The 25,683-nt window shown below is 49.2% G+C and overlaps 1 protein-coding gene and 1 long non-coding RNA gene across 3 annotated transcripts in view; one reads left to right on the top strand and one right to left on the bottom strand.

Moving 5' to 3' along the window:
* The first annotated feature begins 1,276 nt into the window (after window positions 1–1,276).
* The window catches only part of PLEKHO2 (pleckstrin homology domain containing O2), a 29,243-nt gene continuing 4,836 nt past the window's right edge, over window positions 1,277–25,683 (top strand). The window contains exons 1-5 of one of the 2 annotated variants that reach the window (XM_052807554.1): window positions 1,278–1,438; window positions 6,547–6,699; window positions 13,319–13,435; window positions 20,519–20,623; window positions 23,217–23,315. In XM_052807554.1, coding sequence (XP_052663514.1) covers window positions 1,430–1,438; window positions 6,547–6,699; window positions 13,319–13,435; window positions 20,519–20,623; window positions 23,217–23,315 — 483 coding nt within the window. In that variant the 5' untranslated portion in view covers window positions 1,278–1,429. Of the gene's footprint in view, window positions 1,439–6,546; window positions 6,700–13,318; window positions 13,436–20,518; window positions 20,624–23,216; window positions 23,316–25,683 lie in introns of both variants that reach the window. The other variant, XM_052807555.1, reaches the window with a different exon arrangement.
* LOC128150862 (uncharacterized) overlaps window positions 8,343–25,683 on the bottom strand; it is a 35,605-nt gene continuing 18,264 nt past the window's right edge. Inside the window, exons 2-3 of the long non-coding RNA XR_008238213.1 lie at window positions 21,047–21,235; window positions 8,343–9,002 (exon numbers count right to left, since the gene is read on the bottom strand). This is a non-coding gene — a long non-coding RNA (uncharacterized LOC128150862). The remainder of the gene's footprint in view (window positions 9,003–21,046; window positions 21,236–25,683) is intronic.

Below are 25,683 nucleotides of genomic sequence, written 5' to 3'. Positions count from 1 at the left end.
TTGGTACCTCAGCCTCTTGTCAAAACCCAGATTCATCACAGCATGTCTATTAGCGGCTTCCTCCCCCCTCCCCGTGCGGGTTGTCTTTCTGCTGACATGGCAATCGTTTCCCTGTCAACATGCCTTGACAGCACCAGGATTTCTCACTTCAAAGCCTGGTGTGTCCCAGGGTCATTCCCAGCTCCTCCATTAACCCCTGGCCCTGCAGGATGGGGGTAGCCAGCCCTGATGGGTGCTCTGTTATCTCTTCCACCTCTGGTTAGCAAAAGCTGTCTCCTGTTTTTCTTCCCAGCGCTTGCCATACCTATGCAGAAGAGCGTTTAACCTGGAGGTAAGGGGTGTCAAGACTTTTCTTCTCCTTTCTTCTTATCTTCTCTGCTGAGAACAATGGAAGCAAGGTTTGCAGAGGGAGGTAATATCTTTTTTTAGACTGACTGAAATAATTAGAAGAAAAAACAGGCAGGCTGTTGGGTACATGAGCCCTCCAGCAGGCCTGAAATAGAAGCAGAAGTCTGCAAAGCTGAATACCAGTGGAGAACAATAGCTCTGAGCATGACTAGTTGCGTTAACCAGTTCTGCCACCAAAGACCATTCCCCAGCTGTTTCCCTTGGGCTAATGAACCGCATCACCCCTCTGCCAAAACCCGCTGTCCTGAGACTACCCCAGTGCCAGGAGCCGCCGCTGTGGCCGAGGGAGCCAGGCTGCCACGTGGACCTGAGCCCCCGGCGTTGCTCCACATGGGCTTCATGATGCCGGGAGTGCCAAGGTAGCATGCCTCACCTCTCTGCACCCTGTGCCCTGTCCTGCTGCTCCTGGGGCCCTACCCGACCCCAGCACCAGGGATACTGTCCCACCCTGGGCCCTGTCTGACCCCAGGGACCCTGCCTGACCCTGGGGATCTCTCTCACCCCAGGCACCCTGTCCCACCCCCGGGTACCCCGTCCCACCCCACGGTCCATGCCCCACCCTGCAGCCACCGTCTGACCCCAGGGACCCTGTTCATCCCACGGACCCCCTCCCTTGGGCTCAGTCCCACCCCCACCCCCCTTTCCCTCAGACCCAGCCCATCTCGGGGGGTCCCAGGCCCAGGCCCGCGGCGGGTGGGGCAGGGGCCGGGGCCGGGGCCGGGCCAGGCGGGGGGGGGCTGGGGCTGGCGGCGGGGGCATCTCCGCCTCCTCGCTCGCAGCGCCGGAGCCGCCGGAAACCCGGCGTTGCTTCTGCTGCTGCTGCTGCTGCTGCTGCTCCCTCTCCCTGAGAAGTTGGTGCGGAGGCGAGAGTCGCGGGGCCCGGCCCGGCTCGGCTCGGCTCGGCCCGGCTCGGCTCGGCTCGGCCCGGCATGCCCGCCCGCCCGCCGGGAGCCGAGCGGTGCAGCGGGGCGGTGGCGGAGCCCCTGAGGGGGCGGTGAGGAGCGACCGGCCCCGGCCCGCCATGGAGCAAGTGAGTCCCACCGGGACCGGACCGGACCGGACCGGACGGGGAGAGGAGGGGAAGCCCCGGGACGGGGGCTGTACGGGACCCCCGGGGCGGGACAGGAGCCCCTCGCTGCCGCTGCCGGCCGGGAACGGGGGCGGAGAACGGCACCGACCGCTTTGGGCTTTTTTTGGGTCTCCACCGGCGCTGGAACATCCCCGGCCCCGCTTCGCCCGGGTCCGGTAGCGGGAGGCGGCGGGGGCAGCACGGGGGTGGGGTGGGGGGCAGAAATGGAGAGCCAGAGGATGGGGGTCCCTCCTCCCAAGCCGCCCCACGTTGCCCTCCGCGCTCGCCTGGGTGCGTTGGAGCTGCCGGCCGGCGCTGGGACAGAGCATCCCCCGAGCTCTTCGGCTTTTAAACTTTCTGAGCGGCCGGGTGAGGCTGACGGGCAAACGTCGGAGCTGCTGGAGGACGAGTGCTGGCAGAGTCGGGCTTGTTCAAATGCCACGCTTGCTCAGGCCACCTTGTGCTGACTCTTGCTGGGGTGTTGTACTTCCGTACTGGAGCTGGGCCTGGGTCAGACCGCAAGCTTGGCCATGTCCACATACCTAGCAGCCTTCCCCAAGTCTGTCCTCCTCCTCCGTCTCTGCCCGGGACAGGTTTAACTCAGAGAAGGGCAGCAGTGCTTTTCTTTCACATGTAGGTTTTCATGTCCGTGAGATCACACCCCAATAATCCATCCCTGTGCAGATTGATTAAGATACCACAAATTTATTAGCAAGTTAAACAGGTTGTTTTCTCCCCTCATCTGGCCGCGCAATTATTCCTGCTTCCTTTCCTTAAATGAGGTTTTGCTGCTCGTGCACAAAGCAAGCTCCTGGTAGGGCGGACCGCCGGAGGACTTGTGATGCCGGTAGCTGTGGCTTGTCTCTCCCCACCCCCTTATTTCAGCTCCCAACATTTGGTGGCAAGAATGAAAGCTTTTTTTAAAACAGCGGGGAGATGGCAAAGCAGCCCAAGTTGGTAGCGACTGAAAGTTGTTATTATCCGCCGGCATCCATGAAATTAATCCACAGCAGAGAAACTGCTTCCAGCTGGCAGCCGCCGGCCAAAGGGGCTTCACACCCACCCTGGCATTGACTGACCGGCTCACTGGCCGCTCTTCGTTAACAATAAATGAATCCTCCAGTGATCGCTTGCGGGTGGGGGCATCAGATGCAGTTCCCCAAGTTTCACGTGGATCTGAGCAGTTTATTTCCAGTAAGATGGTTTTGCTCCTGCGGGTCAGGAAGAAGTGGAAGTGCTGACAGCCAGGCTCAGAAGATAATGTGGAAAGGGAGAAAAAGAGCGGAGGTCTGGAGATGCAGGTTGTCTCCTGGGAGGTGTTCATCCGTGCCCTGCTAGAGAAGAGTATGCGATAAATGAGCCACTTGCTTTAAGTGAAGTTACTGTAATTGGGCAAGAGACTTCTGTGCACTATATGTAGTTTGTAAAAGCACCACCGCGATTCAGCTGTTGGGGTTTTTTTGTGTTGGAAGACATGAAAAGTACGTGGGCTTGTGGGCCCTTAAAATACAGGGGCAGGGAAGGGGAGAAATAACCGTCTAATTGTTAAGTAAAAAGCTGTCCTGTCCCCCTAATTTGGCATCTCTGCTGAGCTGTGAAATGTGTGTCTAAACCAGGCTGGAAGAGTGAAACTCATGTTTCACTTCTAATGCCACTGTGATATAAATTGCAAAAATGACTCGTATGGATTGGTTTTGGGAGCGATGCCTTTGGCATGAGCCAGCAACGGGATAACTCAGTTCTTCCCTCATTTATGCTGGCTTGCTTGGCTGATGCCAGTGGGTTTCTTCTCATGGATTTACACCCGCATCAGGAATGAATCCAGGCCAAGAACACCCCGGAAAGCATATCTTAGTATTTCTTGCAAAAGGAATACCCACATAAAGCTGAATTAACAACAGCAACTCATCTCTTTGTGCTGTGCTCCGGTTTTAGTTGTAGAATCGCAGGCAGAGAGCGCAGGACAGACACAAAGCCCTGCTTTCGGTGCCCTGCCCTGGCCAACCTCCCCTTGCTGATTTGGTGCAGGGGTGGTATAAAAATAATCCGCAAAAATGTCAGGCACCATCTCCGAGACTTTTCTTGCTTTTGCAGGAACAAATGGTCAAGTTGCATCATCTAGTTTTTTATGCCCTTAACCTGCAGGCAAGGGATTAGGGCAGCTGCACCCCCATCTTGCGATGTGCTGTGTGCGTGCGAGGGGGGAGCTGCTGACCCAGAGTCCGGGCAGCTCAGCAGCCCCTGGCACCCGCAGAGAGCAGGATCGCACCGGCCACCCATCACATCTGTCTTGTATAGCGGGGACCGGAGGAGGCACCAGGCAGCTCAGGTTCAGGTGACTCCTGCGCAGTGCAGTGCTGGGGGCAGAGCCCTTTGCTCGTGGCTGCTGTCATCTGCTGAGACCAGCACTCTCCATCTCATCTCACCTTCCCTCTCCTGGGCCGCTCAGCTGGGGCAGGCGGGGGCTCGGTGACACGGATCCTCTCTGCGGATGCTCCCGGGTGCTGGCACAGCTGTGAAGTCCTGCCTGGTGTGGAGGGAACCCCATGCATGGCTCCCTCCAGCTGGGTGGCTCCAACCAGGGCTCCCGAGTGGCCTGGGGAGAGGGTGAGCTGCAAAGCCGGGGCAGGTGCCATCCCCAGAAGGCCGGAGAGCTGCTGAGCTCGGGGGGAGCAGGTAGCCGAGCAGGCAGTATGGGCTGCCAGACCAGCTCTGCCCTAGCTTTGCAGCTCTGCCTTGCGCAGAAGGGCAGACATGAGCCCCAACTCCAACGAAAAAGGTTACTGGGGCAGGTTGTTTTTTCAGAGGTAGATGTTAAGTGCTGTATCTTCACAGGGAGTACTTTTATTTTAAAACCAGAGGAGACAGGGTAGTTTTCATTGTGCAGAGCACCGGGAGAGGCCACGGATAGACCTATTTGCCATGTGGTTTCAGATAGCCTTTCTGCCAGGTGGGGAAAAAGAACAGCAAAAACTCATCTGTAAAGCAAAAAAAAAAAAACCTTAAGGAGTAGAAACATTTTGGCAGCTGTTGGTCTGGAGTCACTCGAATAAACTCTTCGTACAGCTACATCCATGCAAAACTGCTACAAGGGAGGTTAAAGTCCGTGCCTGATTATCTAAAAATGACATCAAAAGGGTGCTCAATCAGGAAACGAGCAGGTCTATATTTGTGCAGCAGTTGATGTTTGCTGAAGTCGCAGATCACAACTGAATACAACTTCCTGGCAACCTAAAAAGTCAAGTTAAAAAAAACCCCAGGCAGTACCCCTCGTTTCCCGGAAAACTTTTTCATGCTCTGTCATCCTGTATTGTGGCCGTTTCAAACGCGGCTCGGTACAATTGAAATAACTTCTACAAAGGGCGCCAAGGATGTTACAGGTTTCCGCCTGATTTTCTTTTATTTGAGGTTTATTTGAGTTTCTTGTTCCCAGTCTGCACCTGAGCCTACCTGCAAAGCCAAGCCTCTTCCCGACCTTTGCGGGGATCAGAATAAATGTGGGTACATGGGGTATTTAATCTGTTTTTCTTCTTTTTATGGGTGTGAGCTCCCTCTTTAGAGTAACAGCTCACCCTGATGGCAGCTGCTGTCCAAGGGCGCGTTCATTGGGAGTCTGGTGCATGAAAACAGATTTGTTAGCAAGGCTTTCCTCTGAATTTTTGGAGCTCATCTGTACGCACTCGCTCTGTCCTGGCCACAGGAGTGTCCAGCTCTGATTCCTTTCCATACATGTGGGATTTCCTCATGTTATGAAACATGATGTCTGAGCTCCAGCCGCCCCGGTTTGTTTTGTTTGGGGTTTTTTTCCTACGAGAAAAGGTTTCATTCAGCAGCTAGCGAGAGCCGTTTGGGGATGGTTGGGGCTCTGCCTTTGTTGTGCGTCCTCTTTTTGTGCAAATGTGCTGGCTTTCTGCAGCAGGATTGCTGGTATTACAGACAGGGATGTGGAGGAAACTGAGTCTGGGGGGGAGAGTAGGGTTCCTGGGTGGAGGCTGGAGGATTTGGGGTTGGCCTCTCCGAGTTGTTTGTGTAAGGGGATTTGGCTCAGTGAGGGATTCCCCTCGCCTTGCTCTCGGGAAAGAGGCTTACTGAGGGGTCCATGGGGTGTTGGGAGCAGCAGGGCACTCCAAGGGAGGGGAAACAGGGATCCTGGCTTTGCAAAGGCTCTTCCAGTGCACCGGAGAGGAGGAAAATTCTCATCTGTAACCAAGTCTGCTGGTGAAGGCAGTCAGCTAATAAGCCTGACTGCCCCCGCTCCCCGTCTTAGGTTTCCTGTCTCCGTTTGACGAGAATATTGATATTGGATATTTCTGATGGTTTTTTCAAAGCAGGGAAGTTATGCATCTCCTGGTTTTTACCAGGCCTGGAAAGCCAGCAGCCTCCCAGTGCAGGATGCTGGGGCTCCCCATGCTGCTGTGGGTGGGCAAGAGCAGGCTGTGACAAACAGCAAGGACCTAAAGGCAGGACAAAAAAAACCCCACCCGCTCTTGGTGCTGTCTTCTCTGCCGGTCCTTCTCTCTGCCTACAAACCACACAGGAGCCTGCTGGGAACATTTTAGTGCGGTTATGATGAAATCCTGGCCCTCGTGCTGTGGATTTGCCCATGGGAGTTGGTTTGGGGGCAATGACCAAACATAGAGACCTAGAGGAGAAGCTTGCAGAAGTGGCCAGGGGCTAAAATATGAGTGTTGCTACTGATGCCAGGAGGATCCGTCCCACTGGGACTCATTGGAAAGCATAAGGAGCAAAGTGGAGAGGAGGGTGCTTGTTTTCAAGGAGCACTTGGTGCACAAGCGAGCAGGGAGTACCTCCACAGAGAGGAGGAGGTGGACTTGCTGCCATTCCAGCAGTGTCCCTAGGGGTAGCCAGGGTCCATGCCCACTCCCTGGTTCTGTGGGAGCTGGTTGAGTTTTCCTCTGGAAGATGCCAGTCTTTTGCCTTGGGATGTGGTGGGGAGGGACCACGTTTGGTGGGTGCTGAGGTCTTCTCTGGGCAGGCTTTCTGACAACCCTCATTAAACGGATAGAAAGTGCTTTTGATGTAATTCCTTCTCCCTTCTGTCCTTGCAGGATACAAAGGAGGAGGTCTCAGAGAAACCAAAGTCTGCTCCGACCGCAGAGAAATACGGCTGGATTAAGAAAAGCAGTGGGGGACTCCTGGGATTGTGGAAGGATCGTTACATCCAGCTACGGAAAACACAGCTCGTGGTCTATGAGGATGAGGTATGGTCACAGCTAATGGCCGTGAATGAGGGGCAGGATCAGGCCCTTGGTGATGCACGTTCCTGCGTTTTTCACTCTTTCCTCCAGCCCATGCCTTTCAAAAGGGCTTCTCCAGCTATCTCCAGGAAGGGTAAATGCTATAAAGAAGAGACAGCAGCTGCATTTTAGAGTATATTATGTATTATAAATATTTTAGCCAGTAAATATTTTGACAGTGCCACTGCCAAAATAAAAAAATGGGGGCAGGACATCCTGTGAGAAGGCGAACGGAGTAAAGCTTTGGGCAGAAGCAGGATATGTGCTATGCCTTTTTGGTGTTTAAAGGATAAAACTGGATTGTAGCAGGCTGACTTCCCACCTGCCACTTGAGGGAAAGGCAGGCAACCCTGCAGCTGTTTGGCACCCCTCAAGCAGCTCAAACTGTTGCTAGTCAGACTCTTCAGGGTTTTGTTTAGGCACTGGTGGATGCAGGGTGAAATTGTGAGTGCTTGCTGTCCTCCTTAAGCAGGGACACAGTCCGGATTTGGCTCATCTTTTCCCTTTACTTGAGCCAGTACTGAGCAAAGGACCCCTGGGAGCCTTGTCCTGGACTTCCCTAGATAAATTGCATGCCTTAAGTTCATGGCCTCATTTAGAGCTGTTTCCAATGAAATGAGAAATAAGAGCCGAGCCAAATCTGTCCTGCATCTTCATGCGAGAAGGATGAGAAGTACATGGCTGGTTCTGCCGGGCTGCAAAGGTGGCTCTTGCCTGAGTCAGGCCCTCGGTTCCTGGGCTGGAGGGGGCTTCTGCAAGAGCAGAGTTTGCCCCAAAAGTTAGCAATTACGGTGCAGAGGACAAGCTACAACCAAGAGAGGTTTGAGATTAGGGGTGGGTAAGTCATAAGCCCTGCTGGTATATGGTGGCTAGAAGTTCATGTGTGCATCAGGGTGGAGGAGCATTTCTCATCGCCTGGTCTGCACGAGGACCACGTGCTTGTGCGGTGGTCTGACAGAAGGGGATCTGGGTCATTCGTGGGCATCAGGATGACATAAAACCAAAATCATGTAAAGCCTCTGTGCAGTGTATCAAGGGAAGAATGGGGAAATGTTTCAGCAGCTGCATTGCTGCAATGGTTTCAGGAACAACAGGACTGACAAATGAGTTTGGTTCTCTTTTTTTTAAAAACATACTATTGCCTAATAAAGAAGTTTTGTTATAAACGGTTTAGGTTAAAGGGTATTACCTCCTCCCATATGCTGAACCCTCCTGCTCTTCCTGAATCCCAAAGCTTTTTGGAGGCCTTTGTTCTTAGTTTTGAAACGTCATGAAGAGTGCGAGAGTAATGAAAGAAGTCAATGTCAGGTGATGAGCCACTTGGAAGGTAGGCAAAGCGGTGGGGCTTTCTCTTAGGCAGAGAGATGCAGCCTGGTCCTGCAAATGGTTGACTCCTGCAGGTTGCTTCCCAGTGCCCTGGACACCTGTTGACTCCAGATGAAGCTTCAGGAGCTCGCAGATTCAAAATCTATAAACATGACGTAGGTTTTTTTAAAGGGCATGCCTTTAAAAACAAGATATATGGAGGCTCTCATTACCACAAGGGAAAAGGAGGCTTTTAAAGTAAGATTAATATTCACAGATGTTCAGAAGAAGGAAAAGTCTCAATCATTTAAAGGGTTATTTTATTATCTCAACAAGGAAAATGGCATTTGTAACAACCAGGCATAACGTTTTCTGGTAGCTTGCGGATTGGGGTAACATCCTGTAATAAATTGTGTCTGTAAGCTACAGTAGCTACAAGGTCCCATTATTGTAAATAAGGGATCATGTTAATATCTATAGGCTATTAAACTGGCTTACAGTGAAGTCAAATATCTTAGGAGAGGAAATTGCTACAAAATTATCTGGTAGCACAATAGGATAGCATGCGATTGTGCAGACTTACTACAGGGGAACTAAAGGAAATGGCAATTTTCTGCACTCAGGAGGGGTCCTGTTGCCACAGAATTGAGGCAGTTCATGTTTATTACTGTATTTATCTTCCTTTAACGTGAGTTAGGGCAGTGTTGCTGTCTCCGTCTTACAATTGGAGAACTGAGTTTTTGAGATGAGGAGGGCCTTGCCCAATGTCAAAGGAGAGTCTGTGGTGCAGCGTGCTATGGTGGCTTTTATTTCTGGAGCTCCAGCTGCTGTTTTCCCCACTGTACCTTCTCCACATACCTGCCCTGCTTTGCGTGACCCTGGAGACACACACAGCATCCCAGACGATCCACAAGCTGAGACATTTTAAAATGGGATTGTTCAGTGCTTGCTGAATTGGGGTCCTAGAAAAAGAAAGGAGATAAAGCTTCAGGTAACAGAAATACAAGCATCTTTCCGTATGTATCCTAAGTTAGACCTAAATGGGTTAAATGGGAGGGAGGTCGGCTTCCATGTGGGAGGGCAGGTTTAGAGACTGAGTATTTCAACTGGTCTAAGCCCATCAGATTTCCAGGAACTGAGCTAGCTGTGCTTTTATCGTCCCTCCTGTGTTTCAGCCCTTCACGAAGAGGTGCTAATATTGCCTTTAGCAGTTGTTTCATATGCAGGCACACTTGTTTATGCAATTGCATGAGGCGGGCTGCACTTGTCGCTGAGGTTTGTGTGTGCAAAATAAGAGCAGAGGGGATGGCCAACACAAGATGCAGGCAATAATTTTGTACCGTGTCACCGGAAAGTACAGGCTGAGCAGAACGCAAATACTGTATTTATCATCATCAATAGCAATCTCCTGGAATGTGCTCCCAACCTGCCCACGGAGTGTGTTTCCCATATCGCGTCTGTTAGTCAGGCTTTTGGTTTGGTTTAAAGCGGAGCTACCTCCTGAAGACAAATTGCAAATGGTATTGTATTACCTGGAACAGATGGGGGGTGAAAGTCATCCCACCGGGCTTCAGGTTTCTTTCAGTGGATGTGAAATGAAGGGAGATGGATTTCTTGTTATCTGCTGTGCCTCTGTCTACAGGACCCCACAGCTGTACCCTCATGTAAACTAAGAACCAAGCGGGCAGGTTATTTCCTAACGGGTTTTCTTGTTTTCTTGTCTCTGCATATTCTTGCCAGAATAAAAATTAAGCCTTGCAAAACTACAGAGGGCATCTGAAGAACAGGCAATCCTATGCAGAGAGACTACACAGATCAGTATCATCACTCCATGGATTAGAGAGCATCAGGCTTGGGTTTGGGTTTTTTTTTTCCCTAAAGAGTGCAGCTAGTGGTTAGAGTTGGTTTTTTGTTGTTTTGGGGTTTTCTTAAGTGTATTATTTGACAGGGAAAAAACCTAATAGACAGAGGGTCTTCTAGAGACCAGAGGATCCACTCAGCATTTAACAGTGGTGCAGCTAACATCTGCATTTTGCCCCTGGTAAAGTGATAGCAATGTATACCCAAAAGTGATTTATTAAAATGCTTTGAGATCCTCAGATGGAGAAGTAAATTATTATTCCAGGCAGTCTAGACATTGTACACTGAATGCAGGGGCATAGCCCATGAATGTGTGTCAGTGCAGAGGTCTTCGCTGGAAATTATACCTTCATATAAATAAAAATTTCAGTGGGTCTTTTTCCCCCTTTGTATCAACTTTTTGTTAAGGAAATTGTTTGCCAAGTGTGATTCTTTGGTTAAGCGCGTGCATTACTATGTTTAGGTGTTCAGTAGTTTTCTTCTTAAGGGCCAAGCTTTCAGACACATACATGTTTAAGTTGCAACATCTGCTCCGTGAATAGCTAATGGAATTGGTTTTCTGCATTAAATCATGAATGCAGGGGGTTTCTGTACCAGAATTTTAAATGTCTTATTGATTGTCCCTTACAGCAAGCACAAAAGCAATTTAAAAAACAAGCCCTAAAGTCTGTAGAGGAAAAGAGAAAGGTGGCCTGAAGATAATTCCCTGCCTTGATCGGCAGCGAATGCAGGGCCGTGGGACAACCCTGCAAACTGTGTGCTGCCAGGAGGTGTGACCACTGTGTGCAGACTCAACCTTTGTGTCTCAGGACGATGTAAAAGGATTGCTTTAACTTCTTTGGGACACTAGAGACCAAATGGGGTGGGAGCTTGTCCAGAACACGTGTCTGAGATCTGTGTATGAGGGCAGGACTCTGGAAGTGACCTTGTCTCTGCGTGATGCTGAGTATCCTCCAGGTCCCAGGAGGTTGAAGGGACCTGGAGACCTGCGGCAGGGTCGGGTCTTCTGGTCTTTATCTTAGTGGTGCAGGGCAAACATAAAGGATCTCTTTGTGACCCAGGTAGGCTCACAGAGATGAGATGGCCGTGTGCAAAAGGTAAAAAAGAGAAAAAAGCCCCATTCTGGCACTCCCTGAACTCAGATGCTTTTCCTTTGCTCTCAGACATGAAGTTTTCTTATTTCTGTGGCTGCTTTCTTCCCTGCCTTCCCTGAAGACAATAACTTCCTTGAGAAGTTCAGTTCTCTGAGATGAAGGAGCCATAGCTTGCACAGTCAAGCCAGTGCCCCAGGGTCCTGCAAGTCCCTGTCCTTGCTGCCCTTGTTCCCTGGCCAGGCCATAGTCCCCAGAGCCTCCCCAGGGAGGAGAAGGGCAGCTGGAAGGCAAGAAGCAATGTCACGGCAAAACCTCAGCTCTCCACCCTGCCGAGTCCTTCTTGTCCCCCAGCTCAGTGCTTGGCTGCTCTTAGGAAGCAGAGGACAGCTTGCACAGGATCAAAGGGAAGGTTCCCCTCCAAGGGGCAGGAAGGATGGCGTGGACAAGGAGGGTGACACGGAGCCACTGGGCTATGCTGGGGACAGAGCTGCTCTCGAGAGTGGGGAGGGTGGGCAGGAGTCTTCGTGCTGGTCTCCAGTCGGAGCGCTGCCAAGCTGCCTACATCCTGAGCCCAGCAAACTTTCACGTCGGAGCTGGTAACCGCACCGGCCGTGCAGCAGTGCTGTGATGTGGGCGGTCGTCCACCAAAGGCCAGGATGAGATCACCCATCCCCGAGGCATGTATTCCTGACCTCACCCTTCTCTGTCATTTGTTGGCCGCTGAGGGGTTATTATTTCCATCCCTGTCCTTTTGCAGTGACATTGCGATACCAGGATTGCAGCAGGAGCCTTGTGCCTTCAAAGGGCTCCGTAACATCAGCAGGATTTTATCTGCTAGGTTTTAGGTTTGGGCAGGATTAATCTCCTCCTCCTAGTATACATTTTCGCAGTTCTCTGGTCACGTTCACCCATTCAGTGTTAAATGAAATAAACAGTAATGTAATTAAAATAATAAACCTAAATTAGATCCACACATCCCTTGGTGGCTGAGAACTTGCTCTGTGTATCAGCATTGGTTCTGCCAGGCCTCCATCCCCAGATAGGAGGGTTAAAAAAACCTAAACACAGCCTCAGCTCTGTACAGCAACTTAAATGTCAAGTGGTAAAGGGAGGAAATTCCCCGCAGCCCACTTCCCTCTGAACTCTCCATTGCCTGCCTCCAGCCACGCAGCAGCTTCCTGGCTACGACACATTTCCTCATCCCACACTCCCTCTCTGCTCAGGAATTGCTAAATACAAACTCATACGGGTATGAGGAGCTGCCTTGGGGATGGTCATGGCCAGCGGTTTTAATTCAGGATGGTAATAGAGAGGTTCATGAGGCGTGCTGACCATAGCTCTGCGATTCTCACTGCTTATTTGTGTAATGCTTAGCGAAAGGAAGCTTTGGTCTCTTCTGGACTACTGAGACACGAAGAATATTATCTGCCTGGTGTTATGCTGCGATTCCTATTAGGGATGGTGCTCCGCAGCTGAACTGAGCCACGCAGCACGTGTGGAATTTTAGTTATGTTACTGGGAGAAATGAGCCAAGATCGTGGCCGGCAGTCATCAGTGGAGATACACCAGAGATAAATATTCCCCACCGAGACGCTGGCCCTGACAGTTTTGCTGGCTGTACGGGACCATATTTCCAGTCCTAAGCATTTTGACAGCTCAGAGCGTGGCTGCAAGAGGAGCACGTCCCAGTCGCACGTGGCTCCCACTGACCTTGCTGAGGCTCAGCACAGTGACAGGGCTGGCCTCTTATCTCCTCTCTGCCTTGGGTTTCTGAGGGGCTGCTGGGACCGTTGTCATGCTTGCGTTGTCTTCCCCGTGAAAAAGCAGAATAACTCCCGCATTCATTGTGGTCGGAGGTAATGTCACCAAGCTACGGCGAAGCATGGGGAACGCTCTGAGATAATGCCAGGAAGGTTTATAAAAGTGCATCATGTTATTCTTCCTTCCTATGCCAGGACCGACAGCACATTCTCAGCCTGTGGCTGGGACCCGATGATGGGCAAAGACCTTCCCACCTTGTTTCTGGCTGCAGATCCCTGGATGAGGCCAAGAGAGATGGCAGAAGCTGGTGTTACTGTCCACAACATGTTATTTGCTCAGCCGCTGTGGACCACTAGCCACAAATTGGCCTGTAGCGTAAAGACTAGGGTGTTTTCTTAGTGAGATGGCAGCCTGATTTATAGGGGCTTGCTGTCTGCATGCAGGTTATTTTTAAGGCAGGAGAGCTTTTAGACAGATGCAAGGGGAAGACTTGCAGAGTTTGATGGTATATGATTGATTTCAGTGCCTCCTGTTCATAATAATGTTTCATTCCCTCTCTGCAGGATGAACAGAACTGCATAGAAACAGTGGAACTGGAGAGTTATGACAAGTGCCAGGAACTGCGTGCGCTACTAAAAAAGAAAAACCGTTTCATTTTAATCCGCTCCCCGGGTAAGAAGGTAGGATTGCCTTTCTCATCACCCTCAAGTCTGCTAACTCCAAAATGAGTTCCCAGGCAGCTGCGCCCAGAGCAGATGAAAGGCTCTGAGATTTAGCTCTTTGGCAGCTGGGAGAAATGACCTATAGCTGTGAATGGTCTACAGTGTGTAAGGAGGAACACTACTTCTAGACTTTCTTCTTGTCAGGGAAAAAGGGTCTTCCTGCGACTCAACTTTTTCCTCTTGATATTTTTCCTGCCTTATCATTTTCTTTCTTCCAGTACTCCCTGAGCAGTGGAGAATGACCGTTCCCTGTGGATTCCCCCATGTGCTCTGGGCGAGGAAGTGTCCCTGTCCCAGCTGTACATGCTGCAGCTTTGCCCAAGTTCCAGTGAAATCAATGATCCTAATCCATGTACTGAGACAGTTGCTGGAGTTGGAACTGTTGATCTGAGAAACTCCAGTGCAAAGTTACTGGCAGCCAAACAGTTCCTAGGAGAAAAGATTTAATTTGCAGAATTCCTGAAACTCTACATCTTTAGCTTCCTGCACAGCATCTGCTTAGATCCAGAACCTAACAACCAGGCTGGTGTTGCAAAGAAGCTATACATCCATCTGAGCACTGCCTGTATGCTTGCCTTACTTCCTATGTAGGTTCATCATCACTACACATCTTTGGAAGTTCTTAGCTCCTACTTACATGCTACCCATTTCAGCATCTTTATGGGCTGGGATGCTTCTGTTGTTGCTTTGAGGCATGACACTTTGACTTACTTCTAATTTCAATGTGATTTTATTGGCCTAAGAGGTCTTACTAAATCTCCCCATGCAAATCTGAGAGGGACAGAACATATTTATTTCCATAAGAATGTGAACAGGCAAAAATACCAACTTGCCTGCATTCCCCCATCTCCATTTTGTTTAAATAAATGGAGATTGTTTAGGCCTTGTTGTCATTGTTGCTTATTCTTTCACTCCAGTCACTTAGTGTTTATTGGTATAATAAGACTCCAGCTGAGTTCAGAGCATCATTGTGCTAAACTTCATTCAAAACAACAAAACAAGGATTGTCGTTCCCCAAAACACTCACATGGACCAGGGTGGGGGTGGAGAGAGAAGGTGAATGATATTTGTTTTGCAAGTAGGCGCAGTCTGTATCGGGGAGAAAAGTGATGTTAAACATCATGCACCAAAGTGATGATAGCCTGGAAATTTGCACCCTGGGCTAATGAGCTCCTGCCCCACACCAGATTCTGGAGCAATGAGTCTCCCCAGTCAAAGTGGAGGTTTAGCGTTTGCTTTGTAACTTGATTAATCAGAAATAATGTCAATTTTAGATCAAAAGTGACTAATCCTGGCAGGCTTGGTGTGTTTTCTAGAGGGTGGCTCAATAACTACAAGTGCACACCTATTCCCAGGGAGGCGAATAAAAGCCTGAGTGCTCAGAGATGGGTGGCACAGTAGGAATTATTATTATCTGCAAGTAAGTTACTTAGAAGTGTGTAATAGCTGCAGATGTCTCTGCACTGCTGCATGAATCAACACAGGGTGTGAGACCTGTTCCTAAACCTTTCATTTCTTGCTAGGAGAACGATATGCCCAAACTGTGTCCCAGAAGGGTAACTTCATCCTTTTGGCATGCTGGCAAGTTTACAGCTCCCCTGTTTTTCATGCCACTGATTAAATGGAGACCTAGATAGAGGCTACTTTTTATAAGGCTCTTTTGGTGAAAGGAAAGGCTTTTATAAATGAAAAGTTCCCTGTTTGTAGCTCCCCTCCCACCCTCCTTTTGGCTGGGAATCTGGTGAGGGTGTTGACACACAACATACTTTGGCAGATGTTAGAACAGGCTTCAATTAGGAAGCCAATATACACAACTGTCCTTCTTCTGTTTTGAAATTGCAGCTGTGGCGATATATATCAGCTAAACATTTTCCATTTGGGAGGCTTGCTGCCATCCACAGTTTAAAATCACCCTGTGAGCTGCCTTACCAAGCCTTGCCAGATCTTGCTAGGGTTTTTTTGCCCCCTCTCCTGAGCACAATGCTGAGGAATGCAGAAAGCCAGTGAGTTTGTGGGACTTATGAACAAGCTAGGAAAGGCCATTTCTGTTGCAGTGCACAAATAGGAGTTTCCCTGTTGAAAACAGGGAGCCCAGTTTAGCTGTAGGGTAATCCTGGTTTAAATCTTGGATGGGATATTCTTGAAGAGCAGAGGGCATGAATCAGTCAGTTAAAACTAATCTGCGACTAGAGTTGCACCCAAATAACTAAGTTGCCTTGCTAAACACTGGTCTTTGATGGATGTAGCCCAGATTCTGCTTGCCCTGTTCACAAGGATGACATTTTTGTTAAGCTGTGACAATATGAGCATGTCACATGCCTGCACTGGTGTGGAGCTGAAACGAAGTGCTGCTGGAAGTGTGCAAAAGACCCCTTCTGCTTAGAAATCTCAAATGCTTCATTCCACCTGCAGCAATTAAATGAAAACTGTTGGATGCAGAGAGCTGAGCGTGTAAGAAAGGGCAGCAGACTTGGCCCAGAGACTTTAAAACATACTCACGATGCAAAAAGCAGTGTAAATGATGCTTGGTGTAAACTGCCTAGAGACTACAGAGATTGGCACAAGTCTGGTATTCAGTGGGTCTGAAAGCCTTCAGCTGCAGAGAAGTCTTAAGAATGGGAAGAAAGAGGGTGGTAGTAAGGGAAAGAGGCCATGAGCAAGCACTGCAGCTCCCCGCACATCCTTTCGTAGCACGGCCAGCCACAAAGTCTGCACCTGTGGTCAGGGGTGGAAACTTCCATTGCTTATTTTTCCTTAGTCGACTTTGGAGGTACCTGCAGCCGCTTGCACCAGGGGCCCTGCCTGGAAACTGCAATAGATTGCAGTGAGGCACCTTTGCCCTGTGCATGGAGGAGTCTGCTCCTGCGGTCTGCCAGTTTGGCAGAGATGCTGCATTATTCCCGGGGTTGAGGTAGCTCTTGGTTCAGCTACAGAAAACCGCAAGAATCCCCTAACTGACAGTCCCTTGGCTTCCACTTTTCCCTCCATGATCTAACCTGACAAAGGCATGTAGAAGAAGGCAGGAGATGACCTCATGTCTGGCAGATAGACTCTGGTGCACTCTTGGTAGTTTAAGATGTTACTGACCCAGCTCTGCTCTGGCTTCTGCTGGAGGTGACCAGCCCGTATGAAAAGTCAGCAGAAGGGAACACATTCCCACACCTAAACCAGCAGTTCACAGTGCAGTTTAGCAAAGCCCCACTGAACTGAAGTCAGTACCAGGCTTTACACTGAAACAGCTGAGGAGCAAGCACAGGTTTCTGTAGCCCACCTCTGTTGCAGATCAGCAGCATCTAGCGGAATTGCTCAGCAAAGAGCTAGTGTTGGTAAAGGTCTTAAACTGCAGCTATGCCGTTCTCCAGAGCTTGTCTGTTAAATCATTTAGTGCAGGTACAACAGACTGACCCCAGGAACACTTCTCTTTCCTGGAAAGCAGGGTCAGCATAGCCATAAGACTGTCACTGCTTGAAGAGACTGATGTCTCCAAGACATGAAGCAATCGAGGAGACTGTGGTCGCTGCTGTCACGGACAGTGACCCTTGTGTGAGCCTCTTGTTCCATGCCATCTAGCCAGTGATTCAGCAGGAGCTGACTGGCCGTGCTGTGCTCTGAGTTAACTGACAGTAAATTGCGTAGTCTGTATTCATGCCTTACAATGGTCACTATCACATTAGGTTTAGCCATGACAGCTTTTCCTGGCACACCAGCCTGTTGTTTATGGCATGACCCAGTCTCAGCTGGCTTAGCAAGAAGGAGAGCAAATGTGTTACCTTGCCTGCTGCCCTTATACTGGTGTCACAACTCTCTACCTTAAATTGCTGCTGGAGAACAGACCCTGCTTAACGTTTTGTGGGAAGTATCCATCTTCAGGTACATCCTTTGATATCTGTGAATACTCAAATGAGTAAAAATACAGACAAGATAAATTCATTTGTTGTTTGTAGAGGACCTGGGCGTCTCAGGCTAGCGTACAGAGCCCCAGTGGCAGGCAGGACTGAGACCAACTCCTCCAGCTCCTTTCTGCCTCTCCTCTGCAGCTGTCTGCTTTATAGAGAGCTTCCATCCCACTTTGGGTTAGCTTCCTCTCCCCAGTGCTGTGGCTGAGGATGCAAGCCAAAGATGAATGCAGACAGACAATGCAACAAATTGGCTGGCAGCATCCTGAGCACCAGCCTCAGAGCCCCAGCAGCCTGACTCTTCCTTGGTATCTGTGGGTATTGTTCTAAAAAGGAGAAAAACGTTTTCAAACAAAGATAACTGGGCATACTGGGAAGAACCTGCTGCGAGCCTCGAGGCTGCCCCTCTGTGTCACAGCCCCAGGGACTTGTGCAAGCAGGGAGCAGGGCTGCAGCAGCATGACTCTGGCATTGCCCATGCTGCCCCATTGCAGGGAGCGGGGTCCCATGCAGAGTGCTGCTTGTCCTCCCTCGCCCAGCCCTTCGGGCAACTGGAGGGCTCTTTCTGCTGCTGCCTTGGGAGCATCTTTCCACGAGTCCCTTTCCCTCACCATCCATTGGGCCTGTGTTTGGTGGCCCCAGTGGTTGGTCAGCATTACACTGTGAGGCAGAGGGTTGTGTGCAGGAGGGACATCTCAGCTTCTCATTAATGATGAACCATCCCCCTGAGGCTTCATTCTGCCCTGCCGCAGGGTTGCTGACACCAGCGCTTAGTCACAGGCTTGGGAGCTTTATTTGGGTGCCGAGAATGAGGCACAGAAAGTGGCATTGGAAGAGGAAGCTTGAAGCGAGGCAGGAATCCTTCCCTTGAACAACATGTACGGAGATTTCTAAACCCTGGTGCAGGCTGCCAGGTCTTTGCCAGGCAGTGCAGCAGCTCAGCTGCTCACAAGTAGAGCTTTCTCATAAGCTTTTATAATCACAAAGCTTTGGGGCAAAATCGTTTCCAAACGAAAAAAGTTTTTAAGCACACACAAAAACAGACCTGCTTGGACTAAAACAAAATCTGGCTGTCGCTCTGTTTTGGAGCTTTGCGTTCCCTTAGGTTCCCTGCTTAGCGTGGCCCTTCTGCGCCCCAGACAAAGGGCTCTTTTTCCAGAGGGCTGTGGTTCAGGCCCTAACCTCTCCTCTGAGTTCTCAGGAAGACATGTGGTCCCGTCACCTTATGTGCAAACTAATTGAATAAATAATCTTTCCCCAAATTGCTTCTTAACTCCCTGCTTGCCACGCTGGTTGTGAAGGTCTGGCACTTTGTCACTGTGACGTGCAGATGTAAAACCATGGCATTGAAGCGAGGAATAAATGCAGAAGGGCAGGGCAGTCGATTTCTACCTAAACAGTAGGAGTGGGTGTAAGGAGATCAGGCTTTAGTTCTGCAGAATTTCTGATGGTACCTTCAGAAGTTGCTGAGACCCAAAACAGTTGCTGCTTTGTTGTGCCATAAATAAAACAGGGAGCTGCTAAGAGCATTCAACTGCCAGTCACCATTAGCTTTGTCACCCTCATTTTATATAGTCCCTGTTTTATATAGACCCTGCTGTGATTTCAGAATGTGAGGCCTCATTTACAAAAAGACTGGGACTACAATTGCTCGTGAAGGCAATGGGAAGGTGGAAAATACCTATAGGATGTTAAATACCCGAAAAGACTATTCCAAACAAGACCCCACTAGTATGTGTTTTGAATGAGCCTCTCTGTAGCTCACTTCCCCACCTGTAAGAGGTGGATAATTTCAGTTGCTCTGAAAAGTAATTTGTGAAGCCCCCAGATAATTGTATTGATAAGCAGCAAAGAAGAGATTGTCAGGGGAATCAGCAATTCTGTTTTCAGGACAGGGCTTGAGCAGAGTGCAATCAATAAGACATATTGACCCATGAGGATAAAACACACGATGGGATAGCTCAGTAAGAAGTGCCGCCCCTGTCATTAGGGATGGTACTGGGAGGAATATGCACAGCAGGCCGAGTTAGGACTGCCCCAGCAATGTTGGGATTGTCTAATTTTTAAGTTCTTGATTTTGCAACTTTGATGATGTTCTTTAGCACAAGAGTATTTCTGTGCAGTCCAGATTAGGGCACTGCATGGAGCTATTTGGATCCAAGCCAGTCTGCCATGGAGTCACCTGTAATGTGATGATGATATTTCTCTCACCTGAAGCGTATGCTAGGGCAAAGCTACATAACACTGGTGAGGTGCTCAGAGAACACAGCAGTGAAATAAGTAACACCTTACCTATTTTCCCTGCTGTGGTCAAGAAGAGAATCAAAACACTGAGCAAAGCCACGGGACTACCCTGGAGGAAGGGGAGAGCTGGCTAGCTGGAGGACAGGCCATACAATCACCCACTGCTCCCTCCTTATTTGTGTCCTGTGCTTCTTGCCAGCTCCCTCTTGTATGGCCGACTCTTCCCTTCTTGTTAGGATAGCTATTCAAACCTCAGAAAGTGTATGTCTGTAGCGTTCACTGCTGTATTTCTTCATTTGAAAACAGAAAAAATATGGTTAATTTTTTCCCATAGATTGCCCTTATGCCTCATCACGTCCGTGCTCAGCTGAATCGGGGTTAGTGCAGCCAAGGTCAGAGCCCCACATTCCCGTATCAGTTCTGTTCTGCAGAGCTGCAGGAACAGGGGAGCAGACAGAGCCCGCTGCATGCAGCCTTCCCGTTGCTTGCAGCCTGGGGGGAAGTTGGAAATAAAGTACTTTATTGCATCTGAACCAGCACAAAGTGACTTGGACTTTCAGTCTGACTCTATACACAATGTGACCATTTGCTGTACAAACAACTTGCTGCTGCTGTAGGAGCTATTCCAAGTGTTCTGCAGAAGGAAGAAACTCTTACTTTCTTACTACTTTAGTTACTAGTTGCAAAAATAAAACTGCAGCAACAAGCTGTTCAGCATAACAAAATCCTGTTCATGGGAGCTATGAAGTGAAGTATTTGCCAAAGCCCAAAGGAATCTGTAGTTTAAACACAGGCTGGAACTGAATGTTATACAGAAAATGAAGTGATACACAGAGAGCAGAGCGCTACCTCTCTTGTCCTGACAAGGAATGCTTAGGCGAAATTGTCTCTGCTCTTGCAGGTCCATGATATCAAATTTCAAGCTCCAACTTTGGAAGAAAAGGAATCGTGGATAAAAGCGCTTAATGAAGGGATCAATAGAGGCAAAAACAAAGTATTTGATGAGGTAAGAGAAACAGTTTTCAAAGTCTTGTATTTCTGTGTCAGTTCTCATCCACTGCTTTTTTAGCTAAAAGCAGAACTTGCCCGAGCCTCCCTGCATCCTGTCCTTCCTGCATGCCAGCCATGGTTGAAGGAAAGAGAAAGATGGTATTGAAGGAAAGAGAAAGATGGTATTCAAGGTAAACCAGGTTGCATCCCCGCAGGCTGGGAGCTTTTAGCCACGTCAGCTCCCAGCCCAAGAAGGTAGAACATGTAGACAGCCCTTTGCACCATCCTACTACATCTTGCTGCCTTTCCCTCTCTCCTGGCCAGGGTTAGATGCAGGGAGGCAGGGGCAGCTGGTTGAGCAGATGTTGTGATGGCGGGATGGTCTGTGCTGCTAAGAGCTAACATCTCATCAAGAGGCCCACAAGACACAAGAGCTCACCAAAGTCAGTGGGAGATGGTCTGGTGGCTTCAGTAGGTTTGGGATCAGCGAATGCAGGGGTGTTCCCCTTTCCTGATAGAAACAGCTGGTGCGGAGAAGCAGCTGCAGCACTGAGTTGTGTAGAGCTGGGGCTGCAGCCTGGAGAGCCTCATCTACCCCACACCACCATGATCCTCAGCACCAAGCAGCCTGGAAATGGAGGTATTTGGTTAGGACATAGCCCAGTCTTCAAGACTGGAAAAATCTAAAGTGACTCAGTCCACCAGCTATCCCGCCTGCAGTCTGGCGAGAAGTCTGGTGGAAAGTTACTCCATGGCACTGGCCAAACCTGCCTGCCTCTCAGCTGGCTCCAGCACACCTGCATTCCCAAATTCTTCTCCCATCCTGCTGCATAGAGGGAGGGATGAAAATTGCACATCCTAGAGCCTGACTAAACCTTGCTCCCTGTTAGCTTGTAAATCAGCCATGAACTAAACCAAAGAAGCAGTATCTATTCTGCAGTTGTTTCAGTAACTGAAAGGAAGTGCACAAAACCACCATCACAGGAATGACACAAGAAGAAATGGGCAGGGTAACGAGGGGACGAAGCAATTGGCAAGATCTGTTTAGCAAAGGAAACCAAAGCAATGAGTAAAAGTTTTGAGAAAAGGGCTAAGCGCTGCAGATACTTTGCTAGAGATGCGAACTGAGAGCTTGGGCTTTGCTTTTATTTAGCAGAGGGCAAAAGCAGGAGGAGAGGCTGGAACATGCTTCTTTTTGCCAAGGCAAATGGCACTCAGTGTCAGGGCTTTGCTGGTAGTGGGGTGTAGCAGTTCCTCAGGCCCTTGGACCAAGTGGGAAGCAGCACGTGGAATTAAAGGGACCAGCTGGGACCAGCAGCAGCCTTAGAAGATAAAGCCTAGCAGCAGAGAGCTTAGCAGCCCGGTCTGCTCTCATGTTTCAGCGGGTGGAAGATGTGATGTCGTACAATGCAATGCTGTCCAGCCCTTGCTGTAGGGACCCCACGCCGGCTCAGAGCTGCCTGGAGTAGCACGGCACATGGCTCTCCCGTGGGCAGTGAACTCTGCACAGCCCCTCAGCAGCACGGCAAGGTGGGATCTCAGGTCAACTCCCTGCCCTGTGGCCTGAGGTTATTGTCCTGAGGAGGACCTGGGTCCTCAGAGGGAGCCAGCCTCTAATTCTCATTCATTCCAGTAAGGATCAAACCTCAGATTTAAAGCGTTTCCGCACAGGCCAGGCACAAGCTAAAGGGTCAAGCCCCCAGCTGGCTTGGATTAGCTGTTCTCCGCTGAAAGAGCTGTAAAACCACTCTGCCATATCAGCCAGGGATTGGTACCCATTTTTTCCCTCTAAATCCCTATTTCACCTGCGCCAGCTTTCCTATTGTACAAACTTGTGGTACAAAGGCCAGCAAACCAAGGACACGCTGACATTTTACCATCTCCAGTCACTGGTGCTGCTCTCTGCATGGAGCAGACTCCAAGCCCTCAGCCACCACGGCATGGGTGGGTGGGCAGTCACAGAGCCAGCACAGAGGAATACCTGCCAGAGGGCTGGGACCTCCCTCCCCATGTGCGGGAGGCAGTGGATTTCTCATCTGATTCCAGGAAATAAATTTGTTAATGCAGCTAGAGTTGCAATTAATCCAGGTCACTGCTCACACCTTCTCTTCAGCATCCTGCAGTTATTAGAGCTGTAGAAGGGAAGGTCTGTAACAAAGCGCTGCTGATACAGTTCACAGTCAGGTCACGGTTATTAATGAGCTTTCACCTCTAAGATGGCAACAGCAATTTCGGCACTGTGCTCTGCCACATGCAGGAGCCAGTCCAAGCCCAGGCTGCAGCAAGGACAACAAAGCTGCCTTGTGTCCTTCCTTCCCTGCCCCTTAGGTAGAGGGGAGGTTAGCCATCACGAACCTCTGAAGGTTCGATGCTTTGCTTTTTTAGATAAACACAGCTCTATATAGGACAGATACCTTAAATATCCATCACGTACATGCAGGGCTTTGCAGGTGGGCTGTAACTAAGGTCTGAGGCAAAGACTGTAGTTGTGAAATATTCATCCAAATGCAGCATCCCTTCATGTGTGACAGTGAGAACTTTACAGACATATCCTGAGAAATTAATGACCCTCTTCCTTTTTTCTTTCCTTCCTCTTCCCCCTTTCAAAGGTAAAAGTAGACGAGAGCCTTTCCTTGGACCACGTAACTCGGGACAGAGTGAAAATGACCCACGGACGCAGGCCACCCACAAGAAGTCACCTGAAGGAGGTAAGTGCACCCACCCTGGGGTGAGCCATCTCCCCAGCTGGAATCACCAAGAGCTGCTCCTTCCACTTAGGTACAAAACCCCAGGTACAAACAGCCCAGAGAAAGCTGACAAGGGAAACAGCTTCCTCTGGGAAAGACTGTGACAGCACCTCTCTAACAAAGCTCCAGGTTCCCATAGATCTGTAGCTGCTGCAACACATTACAATATATTTAGCTTTCCATGACTCATGAGCTGCTTCACCGTCTGGAGCCATTGTAGTTTCACTTTAATCAGAAGAGACCGAAGCTCCTATATTTATTTTCTAAGAAGTGATGATTTTGTAGCCACAGTGGTCTGAAGGTAGAAGAACTGCATGGTCTGTGGGGAGAAGATGTATTTTTTATTAAGCTAACTGGAAAAAGCAGACAAGCTTTCAAGCTTACAAGCCCTTGCTTAGGTCTGAAACAGAATACATTATTCTCCCAGGCAGTTTTATGGACTAGCCTGTCTACTCTTAACTGATTTTCTGGATCTGTCACTTTAAAAAAAAAAAAAAAGAAAAGAAAGAAAAAGCACCACAAGATAAACCTGCAGTTCATTTCCGTGGAAGAGGTTCTTACTAATGTTTGATTCCTGTGATGTATGAAAAAGTTTCCACAGACAGACTGATATTTTAGCAGAGCATTAATCTCAACCAAGGAAGGTTTTTAAATCAAACCTTCTTTCTTCAAACTTCCAAGACTCTGACTTATGTGTCTGCACAGCACTCAGATGACCCTTGTGCAGAAAATGAGATGCCCCGAGACTTTTTACTTTGCATAGAAATGGAGGGAGAGTGTCTCTTCTATAGAAAAGCATGGGAATGAATCATACATTCCCATCCACTCCTCCAGAAAACTGCAGAAGAAAACATGACAAAAGTCACAGCAGCGATGAAGTGTGGATTCTCTGTTGCCTAATATGGGTTTGGTAAGGTAGGAAGCCCTTCCCTAGGCACTAAAAAGATCTTTCTCCCCTGCTCAGCTCACTATTTTCATGAGATGCCTCCAACAGTAATATCCGTAAGGCCTCTCACCTTCAGCCAAATTCAGGGGAGACTAGCTTACAAATTCAGACACAGGAATGAGGGGAAAGGGAGGGGATACAGCCTGCAGAAAGATGCGTATCACAGCTGCTGGCTGCAGTATCGTGAAGGAAATGGGATGAACAATGATTTTCAGTGCCAAAGCAGGCCAGGTGAGGACGGGTCAGGATGCAGCTTGCCTCTGCCTCTCTGATGGGCTGGAAAGGCAAAGAGAGACTTTAACTAAATTTTCTGCACTGCAGGAGTCTGGCCCTGGCTGCAGCTATGCCTTAGTGTGGTTTTGGGTTCCATCACACAGGAACTGTCACCGCATTACTCCCTCTGGGGCACTGAGCTTACACGCTGCAATGTCTTTACTAAGTCCATCCTTTTTAGGAAACCCCCCCTACTAGAGTGCTTTGCACACAGCCTGTGGTTTGAAGGAGGTTTAACCAGCTGAGGCTTGGCCCCGGTAAGACAGGGATGACATCAGGTTGGAGGAAGCAAGCAGAAGGCAATGGTATTACAATAGTATCCCTGGCCAAGCAATCTAAAGATCAACTTGTTTTATATGTTCAAGTGAAAATACGACAGTTGCAAAAGCAGAAAGCAGGTGTGCTTTGGGTAGGCATGCTGTAAACGAAGGGGTAGAGGGATCCAGCTACCACAGGATAAAGAATTAAATTATGGCAGAGCTGACCGCTTAGCACCCACAAGAAATAAGGTTATTGTGGAACAGGCTTTGAGATGTTCTTCTCAAAGGAAGTAGTAAAATAAGTTCTGTGCTTTTGTCCTAATTCTCGATTGCTTATGGTTATTGGCTTTGATATTCTCGTGCAAGTTGCTGCACTATCAGGCAGAAAATAACTTGGCAGCTAAATGCTCATGACATTCACAGAACGTGTTGGTCTGGGGAAAATGCGGGCCTATATAGGGGGATGGAAGTGCTTCGCTCAATGCATTCAAGATTTGCTGCAATGTACATCATTTGACCCAACTTTCTTGTTTGTTGGGTGAAATGTTTGGGACTCGTGATTATCATAGCTCATTAAATTTTAGCAGAGCAGATCACACTGGGTTTCACTTACCAGATTAACGCTGGTAGAGCTGGCTACTGCTGTTAAAGGGTAGCACAGGGTGATGCTGCATGGAAGAAGTGCAACCTCCATAGATTGCTCTTGAGCTACAGAAAAAGCTGCTCTTAAAAGAGAACCGTTTTTGTTATCAGTCGGATTCTCCTTGCAGTTTCGACAGATTTAAGTATAAATGGGGTGAATGTGTGAAGCAGTAACCCCTTGCTTGCCATGCTGGTTGTAAGGGTCTTG

The sequence above is a fragment of the Harpia harpyja genome, chromosome 14 (genome assembly GCF_026419915.1).
Source record: "Harpia harpyja isolate bHarHar1 chromosome 14, bHarHar1 primary haplotype, whole genome shotgun sequence".
In the NCBI taxonomy this organism is placed as follows: Eukaryota; Metazoa; Chordata; class Aves; order Accipitriformes; family Accipitridae; genus Harpia; species Harpia harpyja.
Note: the sequence above shows the minus strand (reverse complement) of the source record. Positions and strands in the feature narration are given on the sequence as shown.